The sequence below is a fragment of the Cyrtonyx montezumae genome, unplaced genomic scaffold, assembly GCF_038088225.1.
Source record: "Cyrtonyx montezumae isolate F1298 unplaced genomic scaffold, pur_monq_1.0 scaffold_0, whole genome shotgun sequence".
NCBI lineage: Eukaryota > Metazoa > Chordata > Aves > Galliformes > Odontophoridae > Cyrtonyx > Cyrtonyx montezumae.
Window position 1 is genome coordinate 9,246,591 of NW_027071824.1, and position 19,251 is coordinate 9,265,841.

At 39.0% G+C, this 19,251-nt stretch overlaps 1 protein-coding gene across 1 annotated transcript in view; it reads right to left on the reverse strand.

The window, feature by feature from the left end:
* HHAT (hedgehog acyltransferase) overlaps positions 1-19,251 on the reverse strand; it is a 139,820-nt gene that overhangs the window by 91,226 nt on the left and 29,343 nt on the right. Inside the window, exon 8 of the mRNA XM_065752212.1 lies at positions 9,911-9,946. Coding sequence (XP_065608284.1) covers positions 9,911-9,946 — 36 coding nt within the window. The remainder of the gene's footprint in view (positions 1-9,910; positions 9,947-19,251) is intronic.

Here is a 19,251-nt window from a genome sequence, read left to right on the forward strand (position 1 = left end):
AACCATTTACCTCTAATGCAAAACAAGACCCTCTATCTTGTTCTATCATCCTAATAGAAAGGTTAATTCTATAAAACAACACTTTTCAGCACAAAAACGTAATCTACATCAGGTCCTTTTTATTCTGATTTCCTGGAAGTAAACTTCAGCTGCATCTCCTATGCTGGGGAGACAAATGATCAGCAACTCTGTCATAATGCCGGCCCTGGGAAACTCCAGACCTCCACTCAGAACCTCACAGGTTCTGTGTAGAGTCCCCAAAAAGGGAAAATCTGAAGGTATTTTGAAGTCCTCAATATTAGGATGTAGACTTCATTCAATTATGAACTGGAACACAGCCTTAGGTCCAAAATACAAGTTTATCACACAGCAGCGAAGCACAAATAAGGCAGCTAAGTCCAATACTGACAGCAGGCTCAATTTCAGTAAATGGTAATAACAAGTATAGTGCAGTCTATTTAGGAAGCATACAGAGAATGAGACAGACATATTCTTCTAAGAAGCAACACTTTTTCTGCTGTGTCCTAATCCAAAAAGTCTACCGGAAGCTCTTCCATAGGTAAAACACTGTCAGGCTAAATACTATCCCACAGCCAGACTTCTACTTTCCATTCTCGCTGTGTGTTCACAAAAATTTTCAATACACACATGTATTACTATGTCTTTTAGATCATCTGTGAAGCCTGAAGAGGGTAGCTAGCCTCTATTCCAATGAGGGATCAAATCTACTTAGGTCATTTTTTTACAATATTTGCTCCTGAGTTTCTGCTGCACTCCAATGGCATTAAAATGAGAACAGCTACATGAGCAAACCATGGCTCATCTTCTTGGCTCATTTTTTCCATCTATCCAGAAAATATACTTTTAATATATATTTGAGTTTAGTAGAATTCAAACAGAATCACTATTTAAGTTATATTCTGATGTTATCTCCCTATAACTTGTCAAAAAAATACATTCTGTATTTTCATTGAATCACAGAATATCCTGAGTTGGAAGAGAACCACAAAGATCATGGACCCCAAATCCTGGTTTCACATGAGACCACTCAAAATTCAAGTCCTGCATTTGGGAGAGCTGTTCAAATGCTTCTTGAACTCTGGCAGGTTTGGGGCTGTGGTCACTCTCATGGACCTGAGGCACCTCAGGTTATTGTTGGCCCTTTTGGCAACATACTATGCCTCACTAGCAGGTTTCAAATGTCTATATCTAATATTTTCAGAGCTATAGTCTAATCCAGATTTGAAAAGCAATTTATTGTAGCAAAATGCTAGATGCATTTTAAAATAATCTCTAAATCTACCAGAACTAGCACAGGGCAATACCATTATCCTTGTAGCTAGACGAGTTAATATTTATTATATAATATCAGTATTCATATAAAAAATAGGAGAGTAGTTATTACTTAAACATTCTTATTTTCTTTACATACATCAAGGTTTTGTTCTGCTTTATTCTATGCTTTTTAAGTTTGTAGTAATGTGATTCAACTTAGGCAGCCAAACTCCATTCTGGTATTCACGTAGACCAGAACACTAGACAGAGTTGCATTTTTCAGCCAGCCATCGTGTCAGTTAATTACGTCCAGTTAAGTTGTGTTGCAAAAAAAAAAAATTCTAAATCTTCTTAGGGAGAAAGCAAAAAAGAACTGTGTGACAGCTGATAAAAAGTATTACCCACTGGTTTCCATAACCTTAGCTCATTCTTCAGTACTGCATAGAGACACTGCAATCACATTTTGGGATACACTAGGAAGTAAAGAAACATGCTGTAGGCTATTTCAGACAGTTACATAAATAAAAATCTGCAGGTTCTTTCCCCTTTTCTTCAAAATTAGGAAGGCTACCCAACTATTATTTATTTCTGAACTTCAAAATGGAAGTCTGCATGCGATTTGATTCGCATGCTGTAATTTCTTTAGGAGATAAAGTGTTTTGTTATCAAGCTGCACATCTGAAATAACCATTTTTTCTTAGCTTCTAAAAAAATCACTTTTTATTTCAGTACTCTTATTTGCATTCGTAATCAGACAAAGTAAAAGCAACTAAGAGCGTGTATAGATTGCGAAAAAAAATTGACATTTCCTTTTTCTTTTACCCTAAATTTATATCTGTGATAGACTGTGATTTCAAATCCAATAGTTACTTCCTGTCCTGTTTTATCATCTGTTCTTGACGTTATGTAAAGAGCTTACAATAAATAACAACGTTGAGCTCTTATATAGCATTTTTAATCCATAGATCTCAAAGCATTTTACAAAGGATGACCATTATCCTGCTTCAGCTATGAAAAGAAAAAGCACAGAGGCCTTCAGAGTGAAAGTATGATCTTCCTGAATCCCCACAGTCCACAATGAAGCGAGGATTTCACCACAGGTCAGTGTTTGTGTCCATGTCCCAGAGCCTTCCATAACACTTGGTGGCCTGTGATCACCACTCAGCAACTCACACATTATTTAGGAATCAATTCAGAGAGAGGGCCACAAAAATGATTCAAGGGATGAAACACTACCCCAATGAGGACAAGCTAAGAGAGCTGGGGCTGTTCAGACCAGAGAAGAGAAGGCTCTGGGAAGACCTGAGAGCAGCCCTTCAGTATCTAAAGGGGGGCTGTAAGAAAGAAGGGAACAGACCCTTTAGCAGAGATAGATACCCTTTAGCAGGGTCTGTTGTGATAGGACAAGGTTTCAACAAGGTTAGGACAAATGATTTCCAACTACAAGAAGAAAGACTGGGACTGGATATAAGGAGAAAGGTTTTTACAATCAGGATGGTAAGGCATATGAGCAGGTTGCCCAGAAAGAGCTGGATTCCTCATTTCTGTAGACATTCAAGGTCAGGCTCTGAGCACCTGATTGAGCTGTAGCTGTCCCTGTTCATTGTAGGCATGTTGGACTGGATGACACTTAAGGTCCCTTCCAATCCAAATGATTCTATCATTCTATGATCTTATTCTGCTTGGCATTCACAAGAACGCCTCCTGTCCCACACAGGCAGCACTTCTAAGCATTGTACTTACTACACCTTCACCTCAGGCACCTTGCTTACAGCACTGCCATCAGTACTGTAAATAAATGCAGTTTATTCAGTTCAGAATCAACATTACTGCAGACAGTAACACAAATGTCAGGATCTAATGACATCACTCTGGTATCTCAAAGTATTTTCACCTCCGTGCTAATACCCTGAAGCCACTTGAACTGCAGGTAAGTAGACAGGAGTTATCAAGCCTCCTGCTTCTATTCTTTTTGTTCCTAATGCCCACTCTTTGCAACTCGCCACACTGTGGATTTTTAAATGCACAGACTTCCTGTACTCTATAAACTCCCCTGGAATGCTCAGAAAATCTATTACCAGGTGTATGTACTGGAGCTTGCAAGGACAGGGACTGAAGGCAGCCCTTCTACTAACAGCCACCCCGTTACCGGAGCACTGACTCGACACAACCGCATGCCCCTGCGCCAGGCCGAGCCCGCCCTCTGGCGGTGCCAGGCTGCCGGAGCTCCGGGTCCCGTCGTCCGGGACAAATGCCTCGGAGACTTAACCCCACGGGCACACGCTGCCGTCTGACAGACATCCTTCGATCCAGCTCCACTACACCAATAGCGAAGTTATTTAAAAGCGGCCTGAACTCCATCTCACCGTGCGTTGCCTTCCACAAAACACGTATTTCTTGCTGATAGACAGGAGCTGAAAGGCTGAGTGACACAAATAACAAAGTGTTTTAATTCACAGTTGCAACACGTAAACATGATGAGATCTGCACCTTGTTAATCCCAACTTCCCCACTCCAACAGTTTAAGTTAAATGTCACATTTACATAACGTTTACATAAAGATTCTGTTTTGTTTATACAAAACCCAGCCTTATTTTTTGCAACATGCTCAATGCTAATTTATTATGTAACAACAGATTGTTTTCTCTACTTACACATTAAAAAACCCTTAATTCTGAAAAGGCATTTGAGAGACTGCAGTTGCCGTGAAGCAATTTAACATCACTGTTCTCTGATTTTTTTTTCTGACAACCTCTGTCTGCTGAACACTGTCCCAGTCCAGGCAAAATGCCTCAATTAATTTTCTGCCACTTGTATGGCAGTTTTTTTCTATGGTTCCTACCTCTGACTAGCACACACACAGCAGTGTTCAAAGAACCTCTCATTGCAGTCCATGGGAGTTGAGCTCAGAACTCCAAGGGCAATAAGGCTGAGTCTTGGCATCAAAACACTTCTCAGAAGCTTCCAAGTACTTTTCAGTTGGTTTTTGTTTGTTTGTTTTAATGTCCCTTTAGCATTAACACTGATTTCGACAACAACATAATTCAGCTTTCTAAACTGAAGAACTGTCCAGTAGAGCTCACAGGACTCCACAATGCGACAGGATGTAACAGCAGCGTTTTATAAAAAGTGCTATTACACCTTCCAGTTTCTCTATGCATGAGTCTCTACAGATAAATTCACTGCCGTTCTCTACTGTCTTTTAAGCCTTAAAATGATTTTTGAAAAAACCCTAAGGCCCCATGCTGAATGTAGCTTTAAACAAGAATGAACTTCTAAGTTAACACCACTACCTCTTTACACCTTTACACTTTTATACCTTGAGACTACTTATACACTTGACACAAAGCCATTCAAAATCACATCTAGTCATTGCTATGATTGCTTTTATTATCAGCAAGACTATATTGCTAGCTTCCAAAAATGCTAACATAATCACATTTTTTCAAGCAAGTCACTAGAAGGGCTGCCCTCCAGTACATCATACTTATATCACAGGATATACAAAAGATGACACGAATGACCTTTTGCTCTTCTTAGTTCCTTAGCTAACAATGTATTACAGCGGGGCTCCTCTATCCAAAAGGATGCTTTTGCAACTTAACTTAGAAACAGCAGTTTGTTTGCCAGTCTGATCTCCTCTATAAGCTTCCTTGCAGCTGGACACCTTTGACTGAAAATTCTGCTACTGCAAATTCACCCGCTCCATTTACACTTTTCCAGAGGGCCAAAGTGATCCAAGCCTTTGAAAAGTTGTGATAACCTTATGCTCGGCTAGCCCTTGCTTGGTTTAAAGACTGAGGGCTGGAGGCAGTAAGGACCAGAAGAGAATGATAGCATCCAACTTTCATGTACCCCAAGGCACAGTGATCCCACCTTTGCGTGTATTGCCTGTTCTCACATTGACACATATGCTACATAAAGCCAAACACATCCAGGACACCCAGGTAAAGCAGCACAAAGAAATTTGGCAAAACTGTTTAGGATTAGCCTCAGTGGAAATAGATGCAGGCAATGAAGAAACCACCCCTTAGAGCATCACGTTGTACTCCTTAGTGGGGGGAGGGATCACTGCCTTTGTTTTTCTTGAGGTGTCTGCAGGAAGGTGAGGACTGCGTTGTGGCCATCTTTTGCAGCAAAGGACTAGCATGACATGCTGACTAAAAGCATGGCCTGCAAAGGGAGAAGGGACATGATGCTGGTTAAAGCTACTGAGACACCGTCCGGGGAGTGGATAGCACACATGGAGGCACAATTGGTGTATCTTACTACATCACACATTGGCAAGGGTCTGAGAAGCAAATCAACCCCCAGAACCACACTAAAGATTTTGTTCTCAAGGCCACAGCCTGGTTTGCTGCAGAAGACAGTTTGGCCATACACTATCATTCATGCAGTGAGAATGACTATGTGATCAGGACAGTGAACTGAGGAGCTATGTTTTTTCGGTACAGCAGAAACTGAAAGAGAAGAGTGCAGAAAGGATGCGTCCCTGTGGGTCTTCACACCTAGTGACTTCAAAGACAGAGGCAGTTATCTAAATACCTCTATCAATCTGCTTCAAGTGAAGTAGAATCTTTTTAGTACTGTGGTGACTAGCTCAGTTGCAGTATATTAGAACATCAATAGTATTTTATAGGCAGCCAAGTTCAAAGCAGCAAATAAACTGTATAGCATCAGCACTGGTATTCGGTTCTCAGAAAAGGAATATTTCTTAGGCTGCACCCCACATTGTATCCCACAGAACATCTATGTCTACTAGTCAGAGCTGGGAATCACCAGTAATGGAATTAGGGGAAGGATGCAATACAAAGCAAACAGGGCTGCTTGCCTCAGCTGTTCACTTTCCAAGAGTAAGGGGAGTTATAAAGGAAAAGTTTAGACAATTTTTTTTTTTAACCAGACAAAATAGTGATAGGGTTATTTCACAGCTCTCTTAAGCTTAGGACAGCTTGAACATTGGCTGAGGGCTTCAGCAATTAACTACAGTTCCCATAGAGATTACACTTCAATAATGACTTCTTGACATCTCAGTAAAGAATTATGTTGTTTTTTGAAGGTAAATGCCGGCAATTCAGAAATTTTAACCTCACAGGATGTGATCTCAGTGGTGCCATTCTAAACAGAGTAGAGTGACAAGTAAAAAAAAAAAGAGACTTTTGTTTTAATGTTCTGAACAATTCAGTTATTAGATTGTGCAAATAATTAACATTATTATGTTATTCTTTTGAGTAGCATGAAGATACAAGGAGTCCTATGGGATTCTACAGAGAATGAAAACAGCAGATGAGTCGGCTGATGAGCAGTCTTTTCCTCGCTATCTTTTTTTCCCCTCAAGACTACCATATGTAGAACCGCTATCAGTCTTTCTCTGTGGGACCCCTCTGCCCTTACAGGTGTCTCACTTCAAACTAAAAACCAATAGAGATGGCAACAAGCATTAAAATTTGATCCCAGAATGCAAACTACATCTTACTTCATCTGAGAAAACTACAAAAGGGGATGGTCCTAAAGCTTTCTATTTGGAGAATCTTTGCACCTGGAAACAAAATCTAAATAACTTGCAACTCCCAATATGCTAAAGTTATTGCAAAGCACAGGGTGAGCTGTTAAGTACTGCTAACAGATGGCTACCTCTTGGTGATGTTATAGGTGCACAGTCCCACAGCTCTTTTCAAAGCCACATCTGCATGGCAATGAATGATTCATACTGTTTCAAAAGCACAGCAGCGCTGAAAGTAGGGAGATTTTTCAAAAGAATCCTGCCTCCAGGAACTGTCATTCTTCTCCACTCCCCTTAATCAGCCTTGCCCTAAAGGAAGCACTGTTTGGCATTAAAACAGTAAATATCCTCATAGGTTCAAGATTTTATTTCATCTAATGCCCTGGTCTCAGCACTGGATGAAATGTTTGGATGAAATAGCTTCAGTGAGCAAACAGCACTATGCAGACTCTCTTCCTCTTTCCCTTATCTGTGCCCCAAAAGCTACTTCTATGCATTCCGAATTCTGATAATACACCCAATGGCTCCATACTGAGAATCCTTAGATTTAGGAAATAAGTGTTTTTGTTGTTTGTTCATTTGTGGGTTTTTTCCTTCCTTACACAGACAGTAATAATAATAATACAACTATATCTGTACTTGCACGATTTGAATAATACGACGAACAATTCTGCTGAACCTAAATGAAATAGTAACAGTTTCTTTCTTTCATATCATTGTGTGAAAACAGTGGGAAAATGATCTTTCAAACATGGTAATACATTTTTAATGACTAGTATGAAAACACAGTTTTCATCATGAAATTTTTGATCAATACATTATCGATCTTTCCACCAAGAATTTTCAGGATTCATATATTTTCATAATTCATAGATTTTCAACACTTCTGCGACTCTGCTTTTTGTTATTGTTTGTGCTTTTCACAGAGAAGCCCAACCTACAAAAATGACTTCTCATGACAGATACTATGAGAACACAGAAGAGAAAATCTGCAAGATCTTGGGAGTAGAGAGCATAAAAATAGCTAAAACAATGAATGTAGTAACTTGCTAAAAGTTGCATATCAAACCAATGGCAGAGACAGCAGAGTCTGCTGTTCCCTAGTCTCCCAAAAATCTACTGAGGAATGGGATTTTTTTTTATTTTTTATTTTTTAGGAATTATGTGAGCATACAACTCCAGCACTGTATCTCCACATGATGTAAAAAAAATGCAGCGTATTAGAAAAACACTTTGTATTCTGTGGTTTCAGCATTACTAGTAGTTCAGACTTAATACCTTAATGTTTACTATGATTCTGCTCTTGGTTAAGAAGTTACCAGCATTCCCAGGACACTTGCTGTGCACTGTACTTCCTGTACCACAGTAGCATATTTCTAAATATTTCTTATATGATTAAAAAAAATATCTACAGATAAAAGTATAGATGTGATTGTTTTTACAGAACGGACATCAGAATTTAAGTACATTGAGATGACTAAAAACCATATTGACATTGAAATGTAGACATCTTTAGTGCCACTGACACCATGCTTTCATCAAAGAGCACTGCCTTAAACACTTCCATGCATTCACACATGGAAATATGTAACTTATAAAATCTATGGCTCAAAGGTTATGTAATGTCAGGACACTGGTTTGCCTGTATAACCTTAATTCAACCTCATTCTCCCTGTGACAAAGGATTTATTGGGCAAACTCATGTATTTCATAGTGTTTTGTTTGTAATTCATTTAAACTACAAAAGCATGATGTTCAATATGAGACTACCCAGCATTCTTCCCCTCAAGGCATGCCCTTTGTATTGCTACGTCAATGGCATGCAGACTTTGTATAGATACGGAATTCATATTTTTTCCTGGATTTTGCCACACTGCTGACATTACAAAGGAGAAGGAAAAGGGTATCTTAGATACCATAGAGGACTACGCAAAAAGAACACTTATGAGTGATGCTGAACCTATGACAGTGAAATGCTTATAGGCACTTAACATACTACTGGAACTGAATGATTCTTGTAAAAGCTGAAGTCCAGACCATTTAGCTGGGTACTGAAAACATTAAAGAAATATATGCTTTGAATGCATGACTAGAGGAGTGAAAAGTAAGCAGGAGTAACCACCTGGTCAGAGCCCCCGGAGTCAGTGAGTCAGTGCTGCCTGCCTTAAACTGCAAGGATTCAGACCTGTGAGGGCTTAACAGAGAGCTTTTATCCACAGTAGCCAACCAGAAGGAATTCAGCAGCAGGGCAAGGTCAACAGCATGCTCTGGTTCACGTACTGGCTTATTCCTTGCAAGGTAAAAGCCTTCACAGACAGAAATTGCTCAGTTGTGCAAGGAGCAACATTTTAGTGGGATGAAGTAACTGAAAAGAATTACCTAAGGGCCTGAGGACCAATGCAAACTTTACCATCTTTTCTTTTACAGTACACATCTCATTTCCTTATAAATGTAACTAGATAATGATAGTTACGTTTTCAAAGATGAATGCAAACACACTCTCAGTCAACTCCTGAGACTTTGCTCACACAAAAGAAGTCCAAACAGTAAAAAACAATTCCTCAGAACAGCATTAATCTCCCATTTTTCTTGAAGCACCCTGCTTTAATCATGGCATTCATACATGAACAAAATCCACAACAATCACTTCACAGTCCTTATTCATCTTCAGAATATAGTCCATCTTCTGCATCCAATCAATCAAGTTTTCTATTAAGGAAAACACATCTCTCCTCCATGGAGTCACAATTGTCTATAAAATTCAAGGTCTTATTAAAAATACAAAGGTACTTGAGCTTTCAGTGGGGAAAAAAAGAAAAAAAACCCTTAGAAAATGTTTATTTTTCTCCAGTACAAGAGAAAACAAGATAAGGGAAAAACATATTTCCTCAGAATGAGTGGAACTCCTGATGTTTCTTGAATCAAGGTTTTCCTGAAAGACTCCTAAAAAGGTTCCTTAAAAAGTTTTATACTGGGTTACATATCTGATTCAAGTTGTGAAAGTTTCTGAAATATAGGAAGCAAACCTCCCACAGAAAATGTCAAATAGTAACAAAGTTGGATGGCCATCTCTACCAATAACAGAAATACTTTCTGATATGCAATTGCAATTCAAAATAAATATTAGCTTACCTGACCAGAAAGCGATGTAGCCCAACATCAAAACTTCTGTAAGAAAAAAAAAAAAGATGAATCATAGAATCATAGAACCATAGAATCATAGGGGTTGTAAGAGACCTCAAGGGATTGAGTCCAACCCCCTGCCAAAGCAGGTTCCCTACACCAGGTCACACAGGTAGCTGTCCAGGTGGGTCTTGAATATCTCCAGAGGAGGAGACCCCACACCCCCCCTGTGCAGCTGTGCCAGTGCTCCATCACCCTCACCGTAAAGAAGTTCTTGCGCACATTTGTGCAGAACCTCCTGTGCTGCAGTTTCTGTCCGTTCCCCCTTGTCCTGTCTCCACACACTGCTGAAAAGAGTCTGGCCTCGCCACTTAGTCCCCCACATCTCAGATATTTATAAACCTGGATCAGGTCCCCTCTCAGTCTTTTCTCAAGGCTAAAGAGACCCAGTTCACTTAGCCTTTCTTCATAGGGGAGATCCTCCAGGCCCTTCACCATCTTTGTGGCCCTCTGCTGGACTCTTTCCAAGAGATACCTGTCTTTTTTTATACTGGGGAGCCCAGAACTGGACACAAGACTCCAGATGAGGCCTCACCAGGGCAGAGTAGAGGGGAAGGATCACCTCCCTTGACCTGCTGGCCATGTTTTTTTAATGCATCCCAGAATGCCATTGGCCCTCTTGGCCACGAGAGCACACTGCTGGTTCATGGTCAACCTGTTGTCCACCAGGACACCCAGGTCCCTCTCTACAGAGCTCCTCTACTTCTTAGTTGGGTATTATATAAACACAGTATTTCAAAATAATTAATATTATCCAAGATAAATGTAAAATTGTCATTCATAAAACCTAAGCAAAAGAAGCTTAGCGTGCAATTTCCTTTATGCAATGACATGACATTTAAGATGATCACCATATGAAAAGATTTACAGTCACATCAAAAATAAGCTTACAAATCCCTTGGTTGAGTATTTCTTCAGTAAAGCAGTAACATTCAGGGTAGCATAACACACAGAAAGCACAAATTTTAATTACCTGAAATAATCTTTTACAGCATCCTGATGACCAGGAAGTCTACTTGTTTCCTGTCATATATGCAAGGTTGATCCTTTAGCTAACTACTTCTACCCTTTGATGTGCTCTGGACTGCAACAAAAGGCAAGGAATTGCTTTGCTACAGAGTAATCAGTCCCCTTATCTCTCCTTCAGATACAGAGACTACACAGAGATATGAGCCTTGCAAGAACGTTCCTCACAAATCCAGTAAGGAAAATAGAGGACTTTTGACAGAACATACAAATTAAATCACTCTGAAGGACAAAAACTGTCTGAAAACTACTCTGAAGGACAAGAACTGTGTCTGAAAGCTTGCAACATCTGCAGGCTGTTAATGCCACTGCTTTTTCTCCTTTTCTGCGCTTCCTCCATTGATCTGCGAGAAGCTCAGAAGGAACAAGCTTCTCAACCACATACAAGCAAATCCTTGATACTACAGGAAGACTGTTGAAATCTGTTGATTTCAGAAATGTACCTAATGTCTGAAGTATGTGCCATTTTAATGGGACTATCAATATAATCCCAGATTAACAGCATGCATATACAATTTGGAAAACACAACTGTCTTATTTCCAGAGCTGAACTTACTCTGAAGCAGGCTGGCATTGTGTTCACAATCTGAAAAGAAATATTATGCTCTTGAGCAGCCTGTCTAAATTAGACTAATCACTCACCTGAATTCAATCTGATTTTATTTTAGTACTATTGCAGTGTGCTGCATTTTACCTGTTAGATACTGTTATTAACAGCATCTTGATAACAGATGATGAGCTGTAGGAATTCTAGGAGTTAACATGGAAAGAAATTCTGACAAACCAGAATGGCAGAGGAGGGGCATCAAATCGCTTTCGTAAAAACTGACCCAGGATAGAAAAAACAGTCTGCTAGGTATGTGAATGTGGTCATCATTAGATTTTGTTTGTTTCTTAAAAGCATTCCCTATTCATATTACTGTTACTGTGTGGTTACACTGTATAAAGTGCATCCTCTTATCTGTCTGCATTCCTCCTGCTTGGAGGCATGCTGCAATTTGGCTCCCACTCACCACTAAAATATTATATGATGTACAGAAGTCTTCAGCATCAGTACTTAAACAGTCCATAGCTCTGAAAGCCTTTTGTTCCTAGGACCAAACATTTCAGTGTGGTTGTGCAGGGATGGGGAGAAGAGGAAGGTAGTACAGCTCTGAGGAATGACTACATGGTTACCAGCTATCTTAAACATCCTCAGAAAAGCTCATCTCTTCAAGCACTACTGGCTACCTCTGATGACAATAACCACATCTTCTATCTTCTTCCTCTCTGTGCTTGAATCTTCTGAAGAAACAAAATAACTCCTAAGTGTCTTGTGGACAGGAACGTGGAGCAAGAGCATATCATGACTACTGACAATGAACTGAACATTGAAGAACTTGGCTTAGAATAGGCAAAGAAACTGAATAGTCCTGCTAACCTCAGGTGTTCACAGATGACTTAGAGTGGAGTGGACAAATTATTGGAATAAGTGAAAAAGGCAACAAAAAAGAACAGAGCCTCCTCTTAGCATAAATCAACACAGACGAACAGGCCCCATTATTCTTCAGGTTGATGCTCTGCTGCTCTGATACAGCTACACACTGACAAACAAAAAGATACACATCAGCATCAGAGTGCATGTCTGTATCTCAAAAATATCACAGGACAGTATAATGGGTAAGTTCCAAAAGCAAAACCAATGATGCAGTATAGTCTGAAACTATACACAGGAGTACTCAGTGCATTACCAGTAATCTACAAGGCTATGGATTTGGGTACATACATTTTTAAGCATCTATAGAGACATTTCAAGGCAAAAAGAATAAAAAACTAAGATTCCAGGAAGCTGGCTTTGACAAGACACTACCACAGACACTTTCAACCGTTCTGCTTATTCATATTTAAATACATACTGCTTTTGAGTCTACAAGAAAGTGATCTGAAAATACAGTGAGACAGCAATAGGAACAGATCTGGTGGAGGCATTTAATCTCCCTGTTCTCAGATGGAAAAAACAAAATGAAATAAATAAGGTTTGCATAAGTGTCCATACTGCAACTTGGGAAACAGCAAATAATCACCTTTACTTGATAAAAAGAAAACAAACAATCCCACTGCAGTTGTATTAACAATTTCATAAAGATTCCTTGAACATGACGGAAATCCACCTATCATGCATGCTACGTGGTCCTCCAAAATTAATTCAGAATTAAACCTAGCATACATACATGGACACAATTATTCTATAAACTGAACTCACTTATTTGATGTTACAACACAATTTACAACCAACTTCACCCAGCACTGAGCTTGACTGAAAAACATGGGATTTACCTGGTGGCCCTTGCACTTCAGGGTGCCTCAACTACATTAAAATTTTTTTCACAAATGCTTTTTAAATTCTATAAATAGCACAATTTTACAAAAGAAAAATACATTTTTAAAATAACTAGGGAAAATATATCCACAGCAATATGAGTAAAAAATGATTTGCCAGCTAAATTCACTATACTGCTCAAATATCAGTAACAATATACTATTTTCATTTTTTGAGATTTAATTGGTAAAATTTAGCTTGTCTGAATAGTAGCCATAGTCTTTGAATAAGGTATCTTTTGTATCTTAGCTAGTTTAGGAGTACTATTTCATTTCCACTTCATAATTTACAGAAGGAAGCAATGCCATCTTGGAAAAGCTTGAAAAGTGGGCCTATGTAAACTTAATGAAATCCAACGAGGCCAAGTGCAAGGTGTTGTATTTAGAATGGGGCAATCCCAGATGTGTACAGACAGGGATAAGAACTCATTGGGAGCAGCCCTGTAGTGAAGGACTTAGGGATTCTGCTAGATGAAAAATTTGACACGAGCCAGCAACATGTGCTGGCAGCCCAGAAGGTCAACTGGGCTGCATTATGGGCTATATGTCGGGCTGTATCCTGGGCAATGGGGCAAAGGAAGTGACTGTTCCACTCTGCTATGCCCTCATGAGTTCCTGTCTGAAGCATTGCATCCAGGTCTGGGGCCCAGAGCACAAGAAAGACATGGAACTGCTGCAGGTCCTGGGGGCATCGCAAGGATGATCAGAAAGTTGAAGCATCCCTCCTACAAAGAAAGGCTGACAGAGCCGGGCTTCTTTGGCCTCAAGAAGACTCCAAGAAGACCTCATTGAAGTTTTCCAGTTATGAAGGAGAACTTATAAGCCAAATGGAGGCTGACAGTTTACACAGGCAGACAAGGATAGGAAAAGAGGAAACAGTTTTCAACTAAAAGAAGGGAGATTAAGATTAGATGGTAGGAGGAAATTTTTTACTCAGAGGAAGAAGAGACACTGGCACAGGCTGACCAGGGAAACTGTGAAGCCCTATTGTTGGAAATATTCAAGAACAGAGTAGATGGGGCCCTGGGCAGCCTGAGCTGGTGAGTGACAACCCTGCCCATGGCAGGGGGTTGGGACCAGATAATCTTTGAGGTTTCTTCCAACCTAAGCCATTTCTGTGATTCTATGATAACCACACTAGTCACTGCAGGCAATTTGATAACTATTTGCTTTATAAAAAATGACTTTATCTGAAGGTTTGCATTTTGAATCGCAATTCTGTAAGCAACTTTAATTCTTTTGTTAAGCATGGAAGTTTTAAGTTTCAGATACATTTCAGCAGAAGATTATACACATAATCCCTCACAATCAAATGCATCTATTCCCAGCATCTTAACTAGAAATCAGTGACTAAAAGTATGTGTATGTTATTCCTACAAGAACCTTTTCCAAAATATAATCTTTGAAATATATCTGCTAGCAAACACTTCTGTCCTCAAGGTATGGTTTAAAAATGATTTCACAGAAGTGTAGTTTCTGCTTGGAAAGCTAAAAGCACAACACAACAAGCTGCCTCCAAATCTGCATTCAGCACAAAGCTGAGAGAGAAAAAAAGCAGAAACATACTGATATGAACTACAGTCAATAGCTAAAGCACATTCATTAAAAATTCAGTCCTGATGATTCCTAGCAAAACAACTACAAAGCCCCTCTTTTCATCTCTTTGTGCAACCTTTTCATACACAACTTTTAAATCTAGTGAAATTATGCCACCTTAAATTATTTAAGGATCTGACCTCACATTTACACTACTGCCACTGCTCATTAGCTGTGCTAGGCACTGTAGATCATGACTCTCTTTGACTGTTATGGTTAAGATGAGGTCTATTATGCCCATTTTTCAACAAAAGTTCATTGTTTTCTCAGCAGCAATATCTTGCAACTGTAAAGCAAGAGAATAGATTGTAGACCAAACTATCCTAGAGAGCTTAACAATAGTCATGTTACTTCTGAAATATGACCTAATACTGTAATTTCTACAGGTAGGAAAGGAAAACAAGGAGCAATGCTACCAGATGTTTTACTGAAACAAGCGCAGTATAGCAGTTGCACTGGGACCTCTTCCAATCAGCAAGACTAGTAGCCATTTGTGATGATGAACTCCAACAAGGGACTTGCTATGTACTACACTTTCAGTACTCTCTGAGTACATGAGGGTACTCTCCATCTCTCAGAAGCATTTAAGTTTCTGAAATATTTCTACAAAGGTTCTCAGTTCTTCCTATGATAAACATGCCTAAACTTATCCTCACAGAGTCTAACTCATTCACATACTCTCAGAGGAAACTGCTGTACCTAAGTCCAGAAAAGCATTTAAAAACCAGGACTTCCATTAGCAGCCTTTGCAAATAAACTTCACATTTCATCAGTGAGTTGCTGACTGCACCTTTATACAAAAGAACACTTTTGCACTGGAGACTGGAACATTATTGAACAACAGCTGCTTTCCCTGACACGAGGTTTTTAATAGGTTGCTTGTTTCTCGAGCAACATCTTACAGTAGCAATGCCCAAAAGACTGAGTAAACTGATAGATGCCCCTCCACTTTTTAGTGCTAAACTTCTTTTCCTGCTTCTTGTCTTAGCTAATTTATCATCCAATGCTGTCTCCAGCAACTTCCCTAATCGGCAATCTCCAAATGATGAAGGTTTCCAAATTACAAGAAATTACAACCATGCAATATAAGCCTGAAAAATGGTTTTGAGCCTTGACCAAAGAATAAGATGATTATAGGGAAAGCAGATACAAAACCTGCATAAACACTTGGCTAAGGTCTATTATTTAGTGTCTCAATTAAGGAATCATAAAACTTTGCTAAAGCAAATCCTAGAGAGGGTTTGTCTACAAGTTAATAAGGGTTCTTTTTGCAAGTTATGACTGCTACCAATTGATTCATCATCATCGTTACTAAATAAAGATCTGGAAAAGTCATCCATAATTTGTAATCAGTCAATTTATAGCTTGCATAGATTCAGACATGCTATTTTCTGCAAGGTTACTCAAAACTTACAGCTTCATTGCAGAACTTGTCCCTTAGGTGGCAAGTAGCATGCTTCTTTGTAAACAATGTAATTGGTACTGTGCTAGGATGTACTATTTAGAAAGCAGATTCACAACTTCAAACAGAAAAATGACAATTATAGAAGAATTAATATTAAAAACATAGAAAGCAATTTGAAAATAATCAAGCAAAAAGACAAAGCTGTCTATTGTTGACAGTTTTTAAAACAAAGATAGGAAAACACATGATGAAGCAGGTAATACTGAAAAATGAGATCCAATACAACTCTTAGCAAGTACTCATCTGCGATCCAAATTACAGAATATACTTTTGAACACAGATCTTTGACAGCCACATTGCAATGTTTTCAGGGGACTCATGCTACACACAAGCACATTGATCTTGGAGCTCTAATTTTTAACTAAGACCTCTTAATTAGCTCAAGAGGCATGGGGAATTCCATCCATACAAAGATATTACCACTGACTCCCTGATAGGGTGCGGAAATTAGAAACAAAATTGTATACACAGCTCTTCAGGCAGTCTTTCAAAACAAACTGTAGCAAACTCAATCTTTTCACATTCAAAACCTCAACATCTTAGTCATACCATAAAACATACAATGAAACAAAACCTGGCTCGACCCAGCGAGAAAGTTCTTCCTCAAGTGATTTGAATGTATGTTTGAAAACCAAGATCTTAAGCACAAGTTTAAGCCCATATCTCAATCTTTAACAGACAGCCTTTTGTTTATGAGCTGTGATTTTTAGCTTTAACCATCTGCAATGCAGCAAACTGGTAGTAGCAGCTTTCTTTTCAGTGTAAAAAAAAAAAAAAATCAACTAAGAGGGTAAAAAAATCCATGTTATTTGAAACAAAAAATATGAAGCCTGTCAAATGCTTTTATATCATGTGTTTGACAAGCAATTTCTCAATATAGTAATAATAAGTGGGACTTGTGTATGCATAGGTATCTTTATCATATCCTCTGACACTTCCTTAAGGACATACAGATATTTTAACACTTCATTTTTAGATATAACACTTCCAATTTCTGTGCTATTTCATCACAAAATGATTCAGCAATACTAAGTTGCCTTTTGAGAACAACCAGCACTAACACTACTTTCAACACATCCTGGATGTCTCCATCTCAAGTTCCTGTTCAGTGCTGCATGGCACTCCAGCACTGATATGATGCATACAAAGCGTATGCCCCGCCTCACAAGACAGTACTATATATAAGTGATAGCTTCAAAGCTGAACAGAGTAAATGCTAAACCTTCCATATACAGTGAAAGTTGTTGTTTTTTTTTTCTGCATGGGGTCACAAGGAGAGAATAAGGTTTTCTATACCTATGAGAATGGAGAGAGTCCCCACTGAAATCCTGACCCAGCAGCAAAAAAAAACCCAACCTTCATCAATTTCAACAGGAGCAGAAATATCTGGACTGAGTCTGAACATATTTCAGGCTGCAGTCCAACTTAAGAGTAAATTTTGTTATGGACACATTCTCCTCTGGAAAGAAAATACCAGTGAGAGTCCTGGAGTTTGATCTGTGGCATTCAAGTTACCAGCTGGTAGCTCAGGTTGGAGAACTGTACAGCAGAAATTATTTTGATTTAATTAAAGGATGGCCCCAGTGAGAAAGCTCCTTCATGAACTGCCTAAAAAGATTTCATAAACTACTACTGGCCTCCAGCACACAAATTTGATTCCTGATCTAATTTGTTCTATTGTTTCATTTCAATTAAAACAGTCAACTTGTATTTTATCTGAAAGTCTGAGTAAGGCATTAATGATTCTAGGCAGCGATTTTTTTTTAAGCAATCTCCTGGCCAGAGACTCAAGCACAACTCTAGTAACAACTGATGACTGCTCAGAGTAAATATGAACTCATGCACAGGTCCAGCTACATAAGAGGCTTTAAGAAAGAAATTACTTCTTGTTTCTCAGGTACGTTTCACTGGATTTTGGTGATGCACATCTGCAAGCACTTTCTTAAAATGAGAAAATCTCATTTGTATTCTGTTAATCTCTCCTAGAACTCTTCAGAAGAAATACTACTTCAATTTCCTGCCTTCCCTGACTCTTCAGAAACCTGCAGTATCTCCTGGAGAGTGGTAGAAGCCTAATGCTCATTACTGGCAAACATCCCATACGGTGAGATTTCCTTCAGTTTTCCTTGAGTAAGACTTGCCAAGCAGAGCAACCATCCAATTACTAGGAGAGCTCCCTAGCCTTGCTGCAAATGGAACAATGAAGTTTATTAATAGCTATTACTCATTTTCTGTAGTGGTTGTGAGCAGCCAAAGTGCTGCTTGCCAAACGCGTGCAGCACTAATAGTCTGCATCTATGCTGAGCTCATACCTAATACTAGAAAGGATGGGCTTCATTGGTGATAAGCAGCAGGTGGGCCTGGCATGTTCATTAAAAAAAAAAAAGCCAAGCAATTTCAAATTTCAGTAACAAAGCAGTCACTACACAAATAAAATTCCAGTAATTATGCCATTTAGACCCAAGACCGATTAAGGCATTTTGCGATTACCTCTTTTTGCACTCCTAAGAGACAAATAATAGATTATTTTTTTTCCTCTACTGAAGAGATTTAAGAAGGCTTTTAAAACTTTATTATAACCAACAAATTGAGCCTTATAGTAGGTAAGAGGAACTGTAGCGTGCACTAATTTTGCTGATGTCAAAAGCTCTGTCAAAAACTGTTGTCTCTGTCAGTGAGGCAATGACTAACCAGTGCAGAACTAAAGCATTTTTCATGGGCTTACTAAAGGCTAAAAGGAACATACCACAGATCAATGCCTCACTTTAAACATCATAAACGTTAATGAAAAATACAACAGGTCAGTAAATCAAAAAAGATGTTATTTTCCCACTTAGAAACATGT